The 19,234-nt window shown below is 34.6% G+C and overlaps 1 protein-coding gene across 5 annotated transcripts in view; it reads right to left on the reverse strand.

Annotated features, from left to right (window-relative positions):
• Atf2 (activating transcription factor 2) overlaps positions 1-19,234 on the reverse strand; it is a 74,465-nt gene that overhangs the window by 29,260 nt on the left and 25,971 nt on the right. For 2 of the 5 annotated variants that reach the window (XM_021152748.2, XM_029471964.1), the window contains exons 5-10: positions 16,672-16,742; positions 8,370-8,466; positions 5,460-5,578; positions 5,183-5,311; positions 825-1,003; positions 77-191 (exon numbers count right to left, since the gene is read on the reverse strand). In XM_021152748.2, the coding sequence (XP_021008407.1) occupies positions 77-191; positions 825-1,003; positions 5,183-5,311; positions 5,460-5,578; positions 8,370-8,466; positions 16,672-16,719 (687 nt within the window). In that variant the 5' untranslated portion in view covers positions 16,720-16,742. The remainder of the gene's footprint in view (positions 1-76; positions 192-824; positions 1,004-5,182; positions 5,312-5,459; positions 5,579-8,369; positions 8,467-16,671; positions 16,743-19,234) is intronic. The other 3 variants (XM_021152754.2, XM_021152752.2, XM_029471965.1) reach the window with 2 other exon arrangements.

Below are 19,234 nucleotides of genomic sequence, written 5' to 3' on the forward strand. Positions count from 1 at the left end.
TCAAGTATATTTTCTGGTAATTTTACCCAGACCAGTTTTGATACAAAGACTTAAATGGTCTAACTTTCCAACTTACTGGGACTGCAGCTGGAACATGCACATTAGAACTTGTAATTGATGCAGGAATAGCAACGGGCATGGTTTGTCCATTAGGAAGATGTAAGAGAAGAGGAAATGGGCCTGGTACAGGACTAAGAAAAACAAAACAAGGGAAAAATGTAAAGATCTATACCAACCACCTCTGCAAAATAACAGTCTTTTTCCTCCTATTACTTAAAAATAAGTTTTCTAACCTTCAAAAGGCAAATTACAAAACTTAGATATTTTTAATTGCATCTTAAATGCATAATCTATGTAAGAGTGTTTTTTTTAAAAAAGCCTGGGGAAAAAATCATGGATTTCCAATTTGTGAAATGAGAAAATTTCTCATCAGAAAGGTCTTGGGAGTTACTTTTAAGAACTGAGACAAATGTCATCTTGAAATGGAATAGCTTTGTTTTGTGTCAAAAACCATAAAAGTAAGACCATCTTAAACTTATAGTCTATGTTCATTATTTTAGCTAAGATTTAGATATTTATTGTCCAATGTGTTAGATAATATTATTTTTAAAATATTAAAAGTTTCCAAAACCCAAGACAGACAGATCTCTCTCTCCTTTTTTCTCTCGTGTGGCACACAAACACAAACACACACACACACACACACACACACACACGTTTTAATTCAAGTAATTAAATATCCTAGGGAAAACCATAAAAAAACAAAAAGCCCCCAAAAAACCTAACAACTCACGTACAGTCAGTGACTGACTGGAATCACTTACACAATTGGCCTGTTAGAGGAGGGTGCCTGGGTGATTACAGTACTTGAGGTTGGTGAAGGTACTGCTTGTTGAATAATTACACTTGAGTCAGAACTTGTGAGCAGCACATTGGGAACCTGTAATGATGCTGGACGAACGATAGCTGATGTGGGCTGTGCAGTTTGTGCCAATGGTACTTCCTATTTAATTTTAAGATAAATAAAGGGTAGTGTTTAAAAACGCAAGTTAATTCATGTACCCCAGTGAACAGAATGTAACACATTTATGAAAGCAACCACTAGATAATACTTAATGCCTCTACAAGTAAATTAGTATCTAAAGTTAATTGAAAATATCTAAGCAGTTGTAAAGTTCAAATGTAATTCTTAAAATTAAAAAAAAAACACCCAAATCTGTGTTTTTGGTTCAATGTGTTTATTACTCTAAAATAAACTAGGCTGGGCTACTTAGCAATGTTTCTGTGAGAATTTCAGTAAGAAATACAAATACAATTTACTGTCAGTAATCAAAAATCAAAACCTGCAAGGGATTGTCCTATCCTATTTGCTTATTGATTACAAAATCAAGAAACTGATCCAGCAAGATAGTGCTATGACTTAAACAATTTGGTGTTCAGATGTGGTGGTGATGCATGTCTTTGATCCCAAGGAGACAGAGGCAGATGGATCTCTGAGTTTGAGGCCAGCCTGGTCTATAGAGCAAGTTCCAGGACAGCCAAAGCTACAGAGAAATTCTGTCTCAAAAAACAAAACAAAACAAACAAACAAAGGGAAATGTTTTAAGACATTTTAAATTAAGAAAAAAAAAAGTCTGCTAATCTCTGGTAGTTTTTCATTTGGTGACATTCATTTTCTAGTATCAAAAGACCAAGTGAGTCATACAAAATTAGTAGGTAGAGCTGAGAGCTTTCCAAACTAAAGAGAAATAGAATTTATGAATCAGCCAGATTGTTAAAATATTTCCCATTTTTTCAGATTACAAAAGAGATGAGAGCCTTACCCAGAACTCCCTAACTATTGTATCCTTTTGAACTGGCCTTTATATAGCTACTTACAGTTGGAGTGTTAGTAAGATACTAGGAAGGAGAAATTGGTAGCATTGTAACTACAGTTTTCAGCACATCTAAAAACTTCCAACTCAAGAACTAGTGAGCAGAATGACAATGAGTAAAACCATCACAGAAACTTCCTACCAAAAAGGACATTAAACATTCTACAATAAATAATGATTTAGCAGAGAGTAAGGTAGAGCTGGGCACTGTAATAGTGAAGGAAGAAAACCTTGCAAAAAAGAAATCTGATCTGATATTGAAAGAATCAAGAGGAGGACAGGCTATAGAGAAGGAAGTAATGCTAGGCAGGAAAAAACCTTAGAATATTTGATGAATAAAGAGAGCAGGAAATGAGGATGGATGAGTAGACAGTCAAATCAATGAGGCTTTTCCTAAGGAATAAATATAAATTGTCTTCAAGAGCAAATTGCTAGAAGATTTTCAGCAGAGAAGAACAACTCAATAAATTTTTAAGTTCCCACACTCAGAACTAAGAGAAGCAGATAAAAAATAGAAGCAGGTTTGAAAGAAAATTTAGCCTGGTATGGACGGCATGCATACAGTCCCAGAAACCTGGGGAAACTCACACAGAGGATTATTAATATGAAACTAGCTTGGGAAACAAAGAAACTTTGTGTTTTGCAAGAAAAATAAAGGGAAGGGGAACCCTCAGTAGTCTTAAGTGCATGCTTGGGGCTCTCATTCCATTCTCAGCACTGGAGTAGGGAGAGAGAGAAGCGGGGTAGTAGTGGTAAAACTGATAGATGACAGCTAAGACAATTACACTGAACACAAAAGTGGTATGAACCTTATTCAAAACATGCTTGGTAAATGAAGATTTGCTATTGGTTTCAAAGTCAAGGTAGAAAATATAAAATTAAAGGTGACATCTAAATGCTTTGCTTAAATAAGTAGATAGATGCACATTTCCCTTTCTTTTTTTTGTTGGAAGGTGCAGGAAGGGTATTGGGAATGAGGCAGGTCTTGCTACATAGCCCAGAAAGTTTTAGTAGTACAGGCTAACCTTGAATGTTCAATACTCCTGACACTACCTTCCTAGTGCAGGAATTACAAGACATACTACCACCATGCGTGGGCAGAGAAAATTTCTCAGAGGAGAAAAATGAGAACAGAATTAAGGGCTTAGTTTCAGACATACTGAGATGTTCCCTAGACAAAGTAAAGGAGATGACAACAGAGAAACTGTGTTCAGCAATCAGGAGAGATACCTTGGCTGATGTAAATTTGGGAATTACCAATTTATAGTTTCTATTACAATTCTTGATGGAAATCCCTAAAAAGAAAATTAGAACAGAGGTGGCCCAGAACTGAGTTTCCACAACTTAGTGGAACTATGCACTACCTAAAAGAGATGAATGACTAAGGAGTGCAGAAGGAGCACCCCAGAAGATGATCAACTAGCCGCAAGAATGAAAACTGGAAAATATAAAGGGAAAGGAATGCTCTGCAGGGAAATAAGACTGTTCTCAGGATCCTTAATAACTATAATAAATGTGGAAATGACCGTATGTTAAGAAATAAGGGGATAATTAAATATATCTAAGACAATAATCAAGTATAACCATTAAAATTTGTGATTTTGGGAAATCTAATGAAAGGGAGTATGTGCTTAGCTTCCAAGAATTCTACCTGCCCAGAATTTCAATTCTCAATATTGGGAGAAAGAGTAGTATAGAATAAGGATAAAATAAAGTATTATTATATTCTTACACCATCTATTTGTGATTTAAAATAAATGTTATTAGAGATGAAGTTAAAAAAATGAACTTTATAAAAGTTACAATAAGCCAGATTAATTTGTTATTGGAAGAACTGAAAAGAAACATTTAGTATTGTCTACATATAGTGTATAGCCAAGAGCAGTATAAAGTCATGTCCCAGGCCTTCACACTCACTTGACACTCATTCACTTAGTCCTGCAGTGTAAAACTCCACTCTGTAAGCTTTACTCATGGTTGGTGCCCTTTAAAGTATACCCTGTATAAATGTTTATACTGGTGGTCAGTCAGGCGGTCTGTCTGTCTCTCTTTCTCTGTGATTCGAGTACCCCTGTATGTGTACATGTTTGTGTGTGGGGATGCAGGCATGCACATATAGAAGCCAGAGGACAATCTTTGAGTGTGAGTCTTTACCTTTCTATCTTGTTTGACACAAAGTTTCCTTGTCACTGTGTAAGCTAGGTACCAGGCCTAGGATTTCTGGAGATTTTCCTACCTTCTCCTCCTTTCTCCCTTTAAGAGCATGAAGGGATTACAGGCACTAGTGCTAAGGCATCTGGTTCTTATGTGGGTTCTGGGGAATCAAAACTCAAGTTGTCAGGCTTATGAAGCAAGTTTTACTCACTGAACCATCCTCCCAGCCTGCATTTTTAATTGTGCCTTTTCTCTGTTTAAATACCTGTATGCTATATCAAGTAGTACAGGTTTAATCTGGGAATAACAGCTTGTAACATACTAAGTATATAGTAGGCTACATTGTCTACATTTGTGTAGATACACTCTGCTTTGGAAAGAATGATGAGATTGCTTACTGAGACTTTTTTTTTTAAAAAAAGATATATTCCTATCAACAATAAATGACTATATTCTCATTGTAGAAATCTATTCATCTTATGATTTTATAATAACATTAAAAAGGAACACTATCACTGTCTCTTTATGTATAGACATAGTGCTCCTATATAAATTTGCTCATTTTATGTGTTTTTCAAGTGAATATGTGATGAAGTACACACCATGATGTAACTTAACACTTAACGATAGCCCAGAAAACATAAGTTAATGTACTTAAGGAAATATCATTCACTGTTGATATCAAATATATACTGGAGTAATAATTACTCACTCTTAGATATCCTGTTTCAGCTGTATACATTTCCATATCTTCAAATAACACTTTTTCTAAATAAGTTGTTGTTCTCTCTTTTAATATCCAGTTTAATAAAAATAATTAACTATGAAGATGGAATTTTCCTAAAGTATTTACATGGGTTTTTGTATATAAAACCTATAATCTTCTATTGGATTATGTAAAATGTCCTACCTTAATGTTTCATACAGATTAAAACTAACCAAGTTTGGGACAGTGAAACAGCACAGTAGATAAGGTGCTTATACCAAGCCTGAAAACCTGAGCTCAATACCTCAGGCCTACATAGCGTGAGAAGAAAACTGGTACCTACAAGTTGTCCTCTGACCATCACATGCCATGCACACCCACAAATTAAACAATAAGGCATTAAATTAAAAAATTTAATTTCCTGAAGTATCTTTTTCATAGTTCTAACCTTTTCATCACTGGTAGTCGACTCGGGGTGAGGTAAAGGGCTGTCCTGGTGAGTTGTTTCTACAACAGAAGGCTCCTCAATTTTGCTTCTTATGATGGGTGTTGCAAGAGGGGACAAATCTAGAGGCATCTAATACAAACGATAAAAAAAAAACTTTGTAAAAAGTTTTTAAAAAACGGCCAAGCAAAATGTTTAAATTGAGAAGCCAGGAAGTGAAAAGCATCAGTGTGTTCCTAATAGAAGTATTCTTTTTATAATTTCATGGTTAACGACATACTTTTTTAATGTCATCTTCGGAAGCCTTCTTGAATTCATTTTCAAATGGACTTGCCAACTCATTGAACAAACCCACTTCTTCACAGTTTTTTAGGAATCTTGTTGGCGTTGGAGTCTGATCTGAAATGAATGCCAAGAAGTAAGCATACAAATGTAAATGGTCATGTGGAGATTCTAAAATGCTGCTAGGAAATCAACAAGTCAGCGACACTGGCTCACTCAAATGTTACGGCTCTCTTTAAAGAGATGCTTTTCTTTAAAACAAACAAAATTTGATTAAGCTCTATTTTATATCAAGATATTTTGTCAACTTCACCAAAGTTCTTTTATACTTAGTGTACTACTCTGAGTAAAATACGCATATTTTGGAGAAATAATTACTATTATATAACAAAGTGTTAAGAATTTTTCAAAGTTACATCATTAAAAATTCTGATTGTTAGATGCATACAATTTAGGGAAAACTAATGAGAGCAAATACATATTTTAACTTTGCACATTCGCTATCTGTTCATAAAGTATTATGAAGTCAAGCTTAATATACATTTTTACATCAAAATAATGAAAGGGGGAAAAAGTGAAAGCAAAATTTTCCCACCTCCTAAAAGAAGTGGTTTAGCCTAATTTAATAATGATGTGAACTCAACTTTCTTACAACCTAAACTATTTCAACGATATCTCAATATATATACTCAGTGGCATGTATATCAGCATTATACTGAATATTCATGTATTGTATGCAGAACAAATGAATGAATGACACAAATCTTACAAGCCTTTCCAATTTAGTTTTATTATTTTGAGGGATATTTATATTAGAGTTGGTAGTACATTAAATATTTATTCACATTTTATGCATTTTAGGGCAGCAATTTTAGAAGTTATACACAGAATCTAGTCTACTTAGTACAGCACTGGTTTAAGATAAAATCTGTTTAGCTGAGAGTCAGATATCTGTTAATTAATGAGTTTCTACAGTGGGTATTTTAATTTTCTTTGCCCTCACATGTACTACTTACAAGTATTTTTAGCAAAAATAATTCACTTATTCACGCTAGATAGAAGGTAGGCTTGTCTTAGACAGTGAAAACAGTATCAGAATTACTGCAGGGTCCACTTATGTCATAATCTTACCCATTATTTAATCTTTAACTTATACCCTCATTTTTAGACCCAAAGACTTCCAAAATAATATTTTAATATGGGTTTTAAGCATACATATCAGCTTAAGTCTATTTTAATTCAAATTAGTCAAATATAAATGTGAATACTGTTCACACCCAAAGGATTTGTCTAAGCTGATCATGGATGAACACAACTGACATTAGAGAGGAAAACATCCGGAAATGTACACGCCCACATCAGTTTTATTGATGATCACTACTGGTACCATCAGATTTGAGAAAAGTCATCACAGGCACAACTGGTTAACATGCAGATTGCTTAAGGCTGCTGATCATCATGCATTCTATTTACAGTTATATTAAACTATTTCAATGTTAGTAAAAATGCTGAGGTTGAATGTGTTCTATTTTTATACTGTACTAAAAGTACAGGAACCAAATTAAAAACATTCTTGAGATCAAAGTTTCAAGAGACCGTCTTAGACAGTAAGTATCAAGGAGACAAATATCTTCACACCCAGGAAAACACTTTCTAGGTAGTTTATAGTCTCCCTTAATTACTGCTCTTTACTTTTTTATTGTGGTCCTCCTTGATATGTACACATTCCAAGAAGTGCATACTTCACTCTGTCCCATGTCCCTTTTTCTTACAGTACTGAAGACTGTTGAAAGTTTCCCTCCATAAGTTGTTTTCAATAAATCACCAACTTTTTGCTCCCTCTCATTTATTCATTACAAAAATGACAGTACTAAAAGCACAGAAGGAACCATCTGATACTGCCTTAACACCTCTCCAAAGCACCGCACATGGTGTTTAAACTAAGTTATAATTTAAAAGTACTAATACTGTGTGGTACTCTAGCTAAATTCTAGAATTATAGATAGGATAACATAAGCTTCACTTAATCAAGGACTCTAGATTCTATATTTATGACATGCATATTTGTAGTTCTGACAGAGAGCTAAAATTTTGACACAGAACTTATCACAATGTTTATTTAGAAAAGAAACAAATATACTTAAATTATACATCGTATATATTATTCAAGTACATAGCTTATGTGTTATAAAAAACATAAAAGAAAGCTAATATGAGATAGAATGAGAGTAAGCTAACACATGAATTGGGTTCCTCTGTTTACATATGAAAAATAATAATCTGCTCAGGTGATTCCATATGGTTATAGGGTATACACACACACACACACATGCACACACAAATACACATATACTAACTGAACTTAGGTTTTCTTTATAAGGAACATTTTGTTTTATTTTGCAGTGCTGGGGATTAAAACCTGAGTCTTGTGAATGCCAGGCAAGCATCTATTGATCTACATCCCAGCTTTAGAGTATTTTGTTATTAAAACATTTCATTTGAGACATTTTTAAACAAAATTATAATGACCAAGTTTAGGGAGTGCTTGATCATTTACTATCTTCACAAAGTTTTGAAAACTAGGTGTATGATAACTAAAAGAAACACTAAATACCAATCAGTTCAGTTATCAGTTAAACATACTCTGTAGAAGGCATGAATGCTCCAAGGGGTCTAATTAATTTCCATGAAACCTACTTCAAATGGGTATTTGAAAAGCACACAAAAAAGTGAAATGAATGATCAAAAGAACATATAGAAATGTAATGTGTAAATACATGTTGCTAACATTTACTGTAAATGAAGCAATTGGACTATCACCAGACTATAGTATTTACAGAGAATACACAAAATTGTGCACATTCTGGGTGAAATATTATATAAGCCATTAATAAAAGCATATACTAACCAGCCACAATGACACTGTCATTACGTGCTGGACCAAATTTCAGTGTCATCTCATGTTTATGTTTATGGACAGCCAAATGATCCTCGTTGGTAAAACGCTGTGGCAAAAAGTTTTAAAATATAGTTAAGATTTTCAATTTGATCAAAGAAAACTGATAAAGGATATCAATTTCCACAACATGTAAAACCACCATTAGCAGTGAAACACCAGCTTATACTATAAGACAATCAATCTACTGTTAGCACACAAAGACACAGTAGTTTTCAAATAATCAGAGAAACCCACTATTAAAGGATAAGAAATGATAGTATATAACTCATCTGAGAGACCTGAAAATAAAACCTGAGGCAAGTAAAATAATAAAATGGACTACTATTCTTTTATTATGTCAGAGAAATATGTACTCTACAGTTCAAAGACTTTAAGAAAATACTGTATTTACTTAGATGTAAGGTTACTTACCACTTTTTAACTGAGAATATTCTAAAAATGACTCCTGTACAAATTAAGAAATTAATCTGAGGCTTGGCCTGTTGGTGCACACTTTTAATCCCAGTACTAAGGAGGCAGATACCTGTAAATTTGAGGCTAGCCTGATCTACATAGATTCCAGGTCAACCAGGGCTATAAAGTAAGATCCTGTTGAGAGGGGAGGGGATGGGAGGGGAGGGAAAAGGAGGGGAGGGGAGGGGAGGGGAGGGGAGAGGAGGGGAGAGGAGGGGAGGAGGAAGGAAGTCTGGCTTTATATTACAATAGTGAAGAATATCTGTGTTATAATCCAGCAAAGAATCAGTAATCACAATATAATTTATTTTAAACTGTTTTAACCTAAAAAAGTGATTTTTAAAATCATAACTCATATTAAAATGAATATATGTTTAAAGCTATTTATCAAGCCTTTGCTCACCTTATACTGGTAAGTACCACATGTGACCGGTGATACTTATGATTGTGATAAACACATTCATGTTTAAATTCTTACTGGAAATCAACCTTAGGAAGAGCTCCTTATCAAGAACCACACTGTTCTCCAAATAGGAAACCACTCATTTATTTTGCCTGTTTCCTGGCTTAGAAGTTAAATTAACCCTTACTCATTTCCACTACTTTACAATCGGGGTGTTAACATTTTAGTGTAACTGTTAAAGTCTGATACCTAGTACCTACTAGCATCCCATGCCCAGCACAAGAATCCCAACTTCATATTTTATTTTATTTTTTATTTATTATTGTTATTTATTTATTTTGGTTTTTCCAGACAGGGTTTCTCTGTATAGCCCTGGCTGTCCTGGAACTCACTCTGTAGACCAAGCTGGCCTCGAACTCAGAAATTCGCCTGCCTCTGCCTCCCAAGTGCTGGGATTAAAGGCATGTGCCATCACTGCCCGGCCCAACTTCATATTTTTAAAAAAGATTTTATTTTTATTTATGCTCATGTGTGTATCTATGGATGCTTATAAAATTAAGAATACTGGAGTCCACAAAGTTGTGAGTCACTCAATGTGTGTGCTGGGAACCAAACTCCAGTCTTCTGGTAGAGCACAATCCCTCTGAACTACTTGAGCCCTCTCTCTCTGGCCCTCCAGCTTCAAGTTAAAAGACCACTAGTTACAAAGATAGCAACATTTTTTTTTTTTTAATGTGAAGGACACAGGTCAATCTGACCTTGAGAAATAATCTGAGAAAATTTAAATTAACAAGAAACTTTGCCTTTTCTACTCTGATCCTATAAGTTTCTACTGACTATAGTTAAAATGAGAAAAATGTTATGATGTACGTATATATGTATACACACACACACACACACACACACACATATATATATATATATATAAAATTGTTTCCTAGATAAACTAAAAAGGATTTGTTTCAAAAATAAACTATGTAGACTAATTATAATCATATCACTGGCAGTATTAACATATTTAATTAATACAATTTCTTCTAGACAAAGTAAAATTTGAATGCACAATGCAACAGGTATGCACAAAATTCAAGCATTTCTGTCAACAAAAACAAGAGCCTGAGCATTTATCTCAATCAACAATGTTGGAAGAAAGTGAAGAGTTTTTTGGACAGGATCTTATAAGGTAGAAAAGTGTAATGGGCAGATAGGAAGAAAGTAAACATGCAGAGTCCACAGTAAATTAATATAAATTATAGTAGGTAAGAAATCTGTTTGCAAGGTTTGGCCATATTTTTCAGATTTTGTTAATAGTGGGGTGGGATGGAGTGTTAACGCACACAGAGTACCTATGTGGGAGTCAGAGGACTACTCTATGGTGTTGGTTCTGTCCTGACTGTACAAAGGGCCTTTGGGGACTGAACTCAGGTTACCAGGCTGGACTGACATGATTGCTTTTAAATGCTAAGCCATTTCTTACAGAGCTTCCTACGAATCAGCCATCTATGATTTTACAGTTATTTTCAACATATATTATTACTACTATTTAATTTGAATGGGTAGAAATTAGTTTTCATGTAATCAAAACTGTTTTCATGTAAACAGCTCCTTTTGCTACTTTTTGCTTAGCTAAAGAAGAACTCTATTCAATAGCAGAAACTATTAACTCACATCCACTCCACGAAGACTTGGGCTAAGTAGATATTGTATTCACTCTCCCCTCTGAATCAGCTTATGATATATGATAATTTACCACAAAGTAGCGTCAGTTAAAGTGACACACAAAGATATAGTCAACAAGAAAGAGTATGTAAATGAATCTTTTACTATGTATCTAATTTTGTATCTTTTATTCAATTCAATACCACTGTATTCCTCTAAAAACAATGAAGTTAATAGGAATCTCTACAATGTCTAAAAGTTATCTAGGCATTTACATGAGCACCATAGTAAGAACCTTCAAGTAAACTCTCTGCTAATTTTTATAGGCCATTCTTACGTGACACTATCAACAAAGGACATTTGCAAGTGTGATAATCTACTGGAAAATTTAGATTAAGTAGAGCAAAATTTAGAGCATTCCATAGAAAAATATAATTTGCATTATCATCACCAAATTGGTGTTTCCAAAATCAATGATCAATTATTGCAGAGTATTGTGATGCATATCTTTAATCCCAGCACTCAAGAGGGCAAAGGCAGATCTCTTGAGTCTGAGGCCAGGCAGATCTACATAGTGAGTTCCAGGACAACCAGAGCTACATAGTGAGACCTATCTCAAACAACAACTACTACTACTACTAAGTACCTTCAACACCCTAAGAAATACTATTTAATATAAAGGGAGAATATGTCACTGCTACTTTCAGCAAGATATAACTCATGAAGTTGACATTCACTGGGCTGTGTTGGGCAGTGATAGTATACAATATAAATATTAAGTACCTTACAAAATCATTGGCTAAAAAATGTAATACCCAAGACTGAAGTGTTTATAACAAAAATAGTTTATTATTAATGAGGACTAAACTATTAATTAAAGCAAAAACAGAGTGAGCTTCTATTTTTTTTTTTCTTTTAAGCGTGTATATTTGTGGAAGTTAAAAAACAACCTGTAGAGATCAGTTCTTTCCTTCTACTATGTGGGTTCTAGGGACTGAACTCAGGTCCTTAATCTTACAGCAAGTTCCTTTTTATCTAGAATGCCATCTTTGTGGGCCAATATATAACTATACATATATTTTATTTGCCAATTCATTCATTCATTCATTCATTCACCCACTCATCTGGAATGAGAATAACTATACATACATTTTATTTATTTGTCTATTAATTAATTAATTTGGAATGAGAATTCAATCCAGTGACTCTTGCTTCATTTCAGCCCTTGTTTCTTAAAGACAACTTTTTATGGTAGTCTTGAGTTTGTCATCTACATGCTTAGCCACTACAACCACTTAAAGATATATATTGAGCTGGTAATAGTAGTTTGAGAAATGTAATCTAAGAAACTAATTAGACATGCACACAAATAATTGTGTAAAATGATACTCATCACGATGCTGTTTATTATGATACTAAAATTAATTTCAGAGATCATAATAGAAAAAGGAGCAAATGATAGGACAAGCTCTAGTAGAACACACACAACTTAAAACCATGCTTAGCCATGCATAGAGGCTCAAATGTATAACTTACTAACAAATACTATAAGTTTAATCTTAGGAAATTCTCTTAAATAATTTCTTATGGTACACATACAAACATACATTCTAATTTTCAACTACTGACTCTTTTTCTTCTACTTAAACAAACTTAAATGCAATGCTTTTTATTTAAAACAAAAGAAGACAAAAAACAAAACAAACAAACAAAAAATGGCTTGTGTAGAGCTGGGGTAATGGATCAGCCATAAAGAGCACTTACTGTTCTTTCAGGAGTTAGACTAGGTTCTCAACATCCACATGGTGGCTAAAGATCACCAATAAACTCAGTTCTAGGATATCTTTTGGTTTCTAAGACTACAGCATGTACATGTTGCACATAATCTCAAGCAAGTACATACATAATACACATAAAAATATATAAATTAATTCTTTTTTAAAAAGACTTTTTTTTAGACTTTATTTATTTATTTATTTATTTATTTATTTATTTTTTTTAAGATTTATTTATTATATGTAAGTACACTGTAGCTGTCCTCAGACACTCCAGAAGAGGGCATCAGATTTCGTTACGGATGGCTGTGAGCCACCATGTGGTTGCTGGGATTTGAACTTGGGACCTTTGGAAGAGCAGTCGGCGCTCTTAACCACTGAGCCATCTCGCCAGCCTTAAAAAGACTTTTTAAAAATCCCATGTGTTAGTACTGCAGGTATGATGGCAGTACTTTTAATCCCAGCACTTGGGAGGCAGAGGTAAGTAGATCTCTTCTGACTTTGAAGCCAGTCTAGAAGTCTATAGAGTGAGCCCAGGCAAGGTTGGTTATAACATGTATGGAATTAAGATCATGTCTAAAATTGAGTGTGGGGGTAGAGATAGCTTATAGTTTAAAAGTACTTAATGCTGGGGCTGAAGAGATGGCTCAGTTGTAAAAACACTTGATATACTTGCAAAAACCCAAGTTTGAGTCTCATCACTCATGTGGCAGCTTACTATAACCACAGTTGCTTCTTCTGACCTCCTTGAAGAAGGCATACAAGTGGTTCACAGACATACATGCAGACAATCCACTAATACACATAAATTAAAAAAAAAATTAAAAGTGCTTAATGCTCTTGGGGAAGACTGAGTTTGGTTCCTAGCATGTTGGATGGGTTAAACTGTCTCTAACTCCAGCTCCAGGGAACCCAATGCAGGTTTTTTTGCTTCCATGAGCACTGTACTAACAACCCAACCCAATCTCCCCACCCCCAACACATACACATGTAATTAAAAGTAATACTTCTAATTTTTAAAAAGTGTATATTATGAAGGGATCACACACAAAATAACAGCAGCCATTCTATTTTAAGCAGAAAAAAGTTAGGGCTTTTTTGAGGCCAAGTTTCCAAGAATGACTTATTGAACAATTTGGCAAAGCTGGTTACTTTCCAAAGACTGCTTCTAGAAGCAATGTACTATCTGTAGTTATGGTTTAGAGTTCCAATATCCCTAACAATTCCAAAGGATTCTTCTCAGGGTGTTAGCATTGGAAATGGTGGAGCCTGAGTCATATGTGGGCCTGGAGAGGTCCCTCTGAAGGCCATTTGGGGTATGACCTTGAAGGGGACTGGGTGTCTCTTCATTCCTTGGATTGTGATGTGAGTAGTTAAGTTTTGCTCTAGCTTCTTCCTTCCCTTGCAATACTGTCTTGTTTTATACTTCCCTTGATATATAGGCTCTAAGAAACAGGGTTAACTGAGCATGGAGTTAAAAACTTCTAACATTATGAGTCACCAGGGAAAAGTCTTTGCTGCCAAGTCTGACAGCATATGCTAGAAGAGCCTGACTCCTATAAACTGTCCTCTTACCTCCACGTGTGCACCATGACATGCAGGTGCCCACCCACAGATAAGCACACGAAGTCAATAACTACCCATATCTCTTCTTTAACTTTGTACCAAATCCTAAAAAGTAAATTTGGTTTACCAGAGAGTAAATCTAGTCAGTGGGAACAAAAATCATACTCTAAATTTTAGTTTCAAAGAATTTAAGGTTTTACTTTTTACTCTTAACTTTTTAAAAATGTATGTAAACTACAGTTCCAAATCAGATAAAAAAGTCTATTTCTTGTGCGTCCATCTTTCATTTTGACCATTATTATCTTCTAGTTTCCTTGCTTCATATTGCTCTGTGAATAAACTAACCTACTTAATCATGTCCACAAAACTCTACAGTTAAGATTTCCTATCTCTCTGAGCTCCTCATTAATCATTTTACACTTCTGCCACAATAGAAACATGTAGTTTCTTTCTTTTTTTTTTTTAATTTGTCCAATTGTCCAATTAGATCCAACTGTCCCATTACCAGAAACATTTCCTCGCCAAGCTACTTTAAATGGCATCTGGGCAGGGGACATAAAGGAACTTGCTATGAAATGAATTCCATTCTCAGAAAGCACATGCAGGTAGTTAGAAAAAGATACCAAGTCCTTATGTCCTAACTTCTTCCACACATGTACATGACACATGTACCTCCTACAATAACGATAAATAAGAAGTAAAACAAGGGGCTAAAAAAAAAAATCTCTCAGTGATTAATAATAATGCTCTTCCAGAGAATCCAGGTTCTGCTCTCAGCACCCTCATGGTGACTAACCATCTGTCACTCTTGTTCCTGGGGGATTTGACACCCCCTTCTTGCCTCACTACTCTGGAGGTTGTGAGGTCTAAAGTTGTGAGATCCTAAACACTTCACAATGGCTCCAGCTCCAAGTATATTAACATATTACTTTAGAGGTTAAGTTTTCAATACATAAATTTCGGGGGGGGGTCCAATCAAATCACAGCATCCCTGTTATATAATCAGCATTTTCTTTATAAATTTCCCAGTACCTAATCTGTAATATTAGTTAATACTCTTAGAAAGTAGATAAAAACAATTGAGAAATCTTATATTGTGTTATCAAAGAATCTAGAAAAATTTGTATACCCTATGAATCCACTTATATACAGTCTGAAGAGTAAACAAGTAGTTAGTAGCCACTGAGTTATCATCTGAGTTATTTTTACAGCAATGGAAGGCAGATCAGCAGTTCACAAAGGCCAGAGAACTTACAAATGGGTACAATGAAACTTTTGGAGTGATGAATAATATTCACCCTCATGACTGTTGTAACAGTTTTATAAGTATATGTATATGATAAATTATAACACTGGGTAAGGTGATATACCCCAGCAGGTATATCACTTCTAATGACCTGAGCTTGATCCCCACAAAACCTATCAGGTATGAAAAGAGGGAACCAACTCCCCTAAGTTGTCCTCTGACCTCTACACAGCTCAAGTGGCACAAACAAACATACACAAGCACACATATAACTCACACACAGGTGAACAAAATCAATAACTGTAAAACAACAATAAAAATCCAAATGTACCAAACTGTGACTTATTGTGCAGTTTACTATATGCTGATTATATTTTAATTTAAAATACCAACTAAAAATAAATACAAACCAACAAAGTACTTTAATGGCTCTGACTTACACTCTGTATTAAGTATCTGTAAATTTACTATCCACTAAAAATCAAATTTTCAGGCTGGAGAGATGGCTAGGTGGTTACGAGGACTCACTAGCAGTGATTCCAGAGGTCTGGGATCTGATGCCCTCTTCGGGCATGTCACTGACAGCATATTTATATACAAAAAAAATTTTTTTTTCTAAAAATATTCTTTGTTAGTGCTTATAGTTAAAAGATTAGGGTAGTGGTGATAGTATTGTATTAATAATTTCATAACAATTAAAAATTAAAATATCTCCTGAAAATGCTTCCACACATGCTTTAAAGGTACTAGACTTCAGAACATTAATAGATTAGTGATGTCTGATGTAGTTATTAGTTTATAAGAGTTCAAATAACTAAAATAATTTCTAAACACAGTAGTACATTTTTGATTTCCAAGTAGGTAGTTTAACATTAATTTTCAATGAATATAAATCAAATAATAGAACTTTCAATCTTCGGTTTCTGTCTATAGTTTTGACCTTTATTATAAACTACTTCCATAATACCATACTGTCTTTTCTAGAACTAGAAGAGATTATTAAAGATTTTCTAAATGTTTTTGTTTTGTTTTTATCTTAACTCTAATCTTAAAGAAAACCACTGTAGTAAAACCTTAATGACAATATATTCTAGCAATGATTTAATGAAAAGAAACGTACAAGATTATTCTAAGTAATGGATATGTTACCTGGCCACACCCAGGGGCAGTGCATAGAAAGGGTTTGTCATCACTCATATTCCACAGGTCCGTGTTTTTATCTGTAACAAAGCACAATTCAAGAATGAGGTGTTTTGTGGTATGTTTCTGAATGTAGAACAATTTCAAATATAAATCCTAAGATCCAATTTCCACCAAACACTTCTGTTTTCTGTGGGAGCCCATGTAAGAAAGCTGTGAACTTACTGTGAACTATGGATGGGGTAGAGTGCAGAATATTCTTCCCACAAGAAAGAATTGCAGAAACTATGATGATTCAATGTACATGAAAGCATGAACATGGCGGGAATGCCCTAGAGGCAACACCCATATTATCTCTGGAAAAGACAAAGCCCCGGGAAGAATATTCTTGGCTCCTTCATATGACCAAAGATCTAACACCAGGTGTATTCCCTCGCTGTAGTTGCTTTTGATTAAGCTAAAAATTACCCCATGCTTTTCTTGATTTAATAATAAAAACTAGAGATGCTTTGTTTGCACCACTCTTGAGCTCAAATGCCTGGGGTCCTCCTGGCTCCCCATACAGGTTTTTGGAAGATCCTTTGATCTGCAGAGACTTAGCTTCATGGGCTACAGGGTGGGTCAACAATCTTCCACTTTGAGAGTAGATACTTGTAATATGCAAAAACTCCACTCTAGAAAGGGTTAGGACATTCTATCTGGATCTTTTTTGTGCAACAGTGTAAAAGTCATTCAAAAAGAACAACTTCCACACAGTAGATAGCCTTCCAAGGGTCAGATTACAGAGTTGTGGAAGTCATAAAGCAAGACCTATTCTGAAATACTTTTTTTTAAAAGATTTATTTATTATTATATCTAAGTACACTGTAGCTGTCTTCAGACACACCGGAAGAGGGCAACAGATTTCATTACAGACAGTTGTGAGCCACCATGTAGTTGCTGGGATTTGAACTTAAGACCTTCAGAAGAGCAGTCAGTGCTCTTAACTGCTGAGCCTTCTTTCCAGCCCTATTCTGAAATTCTTGTCAACGATTTCTTTAGTCTTTTGGCTACTAAATATGTCTTGTCTGAATATCCTTCTAAAACACCAATTAATTATAAACAAACTCATTACGTTTTCATGTGAGCAAAGTACTATAGAAAACTCTCAAAAGGAAAATATGATATAAAACTATATCCTGGCCTCTAGGTACCTCTTCTCCCAGCAGAGAAGCTAAGGTGTGAGGGTCTTTTCCAGTGTCTCTTGCAGACAGATAACCTGCAGATGTTCAAGTACTTCATATAAAATAGTTTAACATCTGCATAAAGTCTGAGCCCACCTTTAGCCAATTAACTAGAAGACAGAGAGAGAAGACATAAATTAATAAAATTAGAGACGAAAGGGGGACATCACAACAGGCAGCAAGGAACCTCAGAGAATTATAAGGACATGCTTAAAAAAAATCTCAGCCTAGCAATCTGAAAAAACAAACAAACAAAAAACCTAAAAGAAATGGATGGATTTCTTGATGTATATGACCTGTCCAAGTTAAAGATTAAATAATCATTTAAACAGACCCATTACCCTAGTGAAATAGAAACAGTAATTAAAGTCTAACAAGAACAAGAACAGCAAGAAGTCATCATCCAAGGCTAGATGGATTCAGCACAGAATTCTACCAGATCATCAAAGATTTAACACCAACACTCCTCAAATTATTCCACAATATAGAAACTAGAGAACATTTTCTATGAGGCTACTAAACACCCTTATCCCTTATGAATATAGATGCAAAAATTCTCAACAAAATACTTGCAAACCAAATACAAGAACACATCAAAAGAGTATCCACATGATCAAGTTAGCTCAACCCCAGAAATGCAGGGATAGTTCAACATATGTAAACTGATAAACATAATCTACCACATAAACAGACTGAAAGACAAAGATTACACATCATCTCATTAGATGCAGAAAAGGCCTATGAAAATTACAATATCCTCTCACAATAAAAGTCCTGAAGAGACTAGGAATACAAAGGATATACCTCAATATAATAAAAAGACCATTTCAAACAGGCCCACAGCCATATCAATCTAAATGGATTAAAACATAAAGCATATCTACTAAAACCAGGAACAAGACAAGGATGTACCCATTTAATACATCCAGTGAGTTTTAGCTACAGCAAATAACTGAATGAGGTCAAGGGAGATACAAATAGGGGAAAAAAGTCAAATTATCTTTATTTGCAGAATATGAATATACATATGTATATGTGTATGTATACATATATATACACACACATACATACATGCAGAACATTATAAACAAATAAATATGCAGAACATATATATTTGCAGAACACCCTAAAAACTCCCGCCAGGAAAATTTACAGCTGACCAAAAAAATTCAGCAAAAGTTGCAGGACATAAAATTAAAACGCAAAAATCAGTAGCCTTCTTATATACAAATGACAGACTGAGAAAAAAAATCATGGAAACAGTACCTTGAAAAACAGCCTCGGCTGGGCATGGTGGCGCTCGCCTTTAATCCCAGCACTTGGGAGGCAGGCGGATTTCTGAGTTCGAG

The sequence above is a fragment of the Mus caroli genome, chromosome 2 (assembly GCF_900094665.2).
Source record: "Mus caroli chromosome 2, CAROLI_EIJ_v1.1, whole genome shotgun sequence".
NCBI lineage: Eukaryota > Metazoa > Chordata > Mammalia > Rodentia > Muridae > Mus > Mus caroli.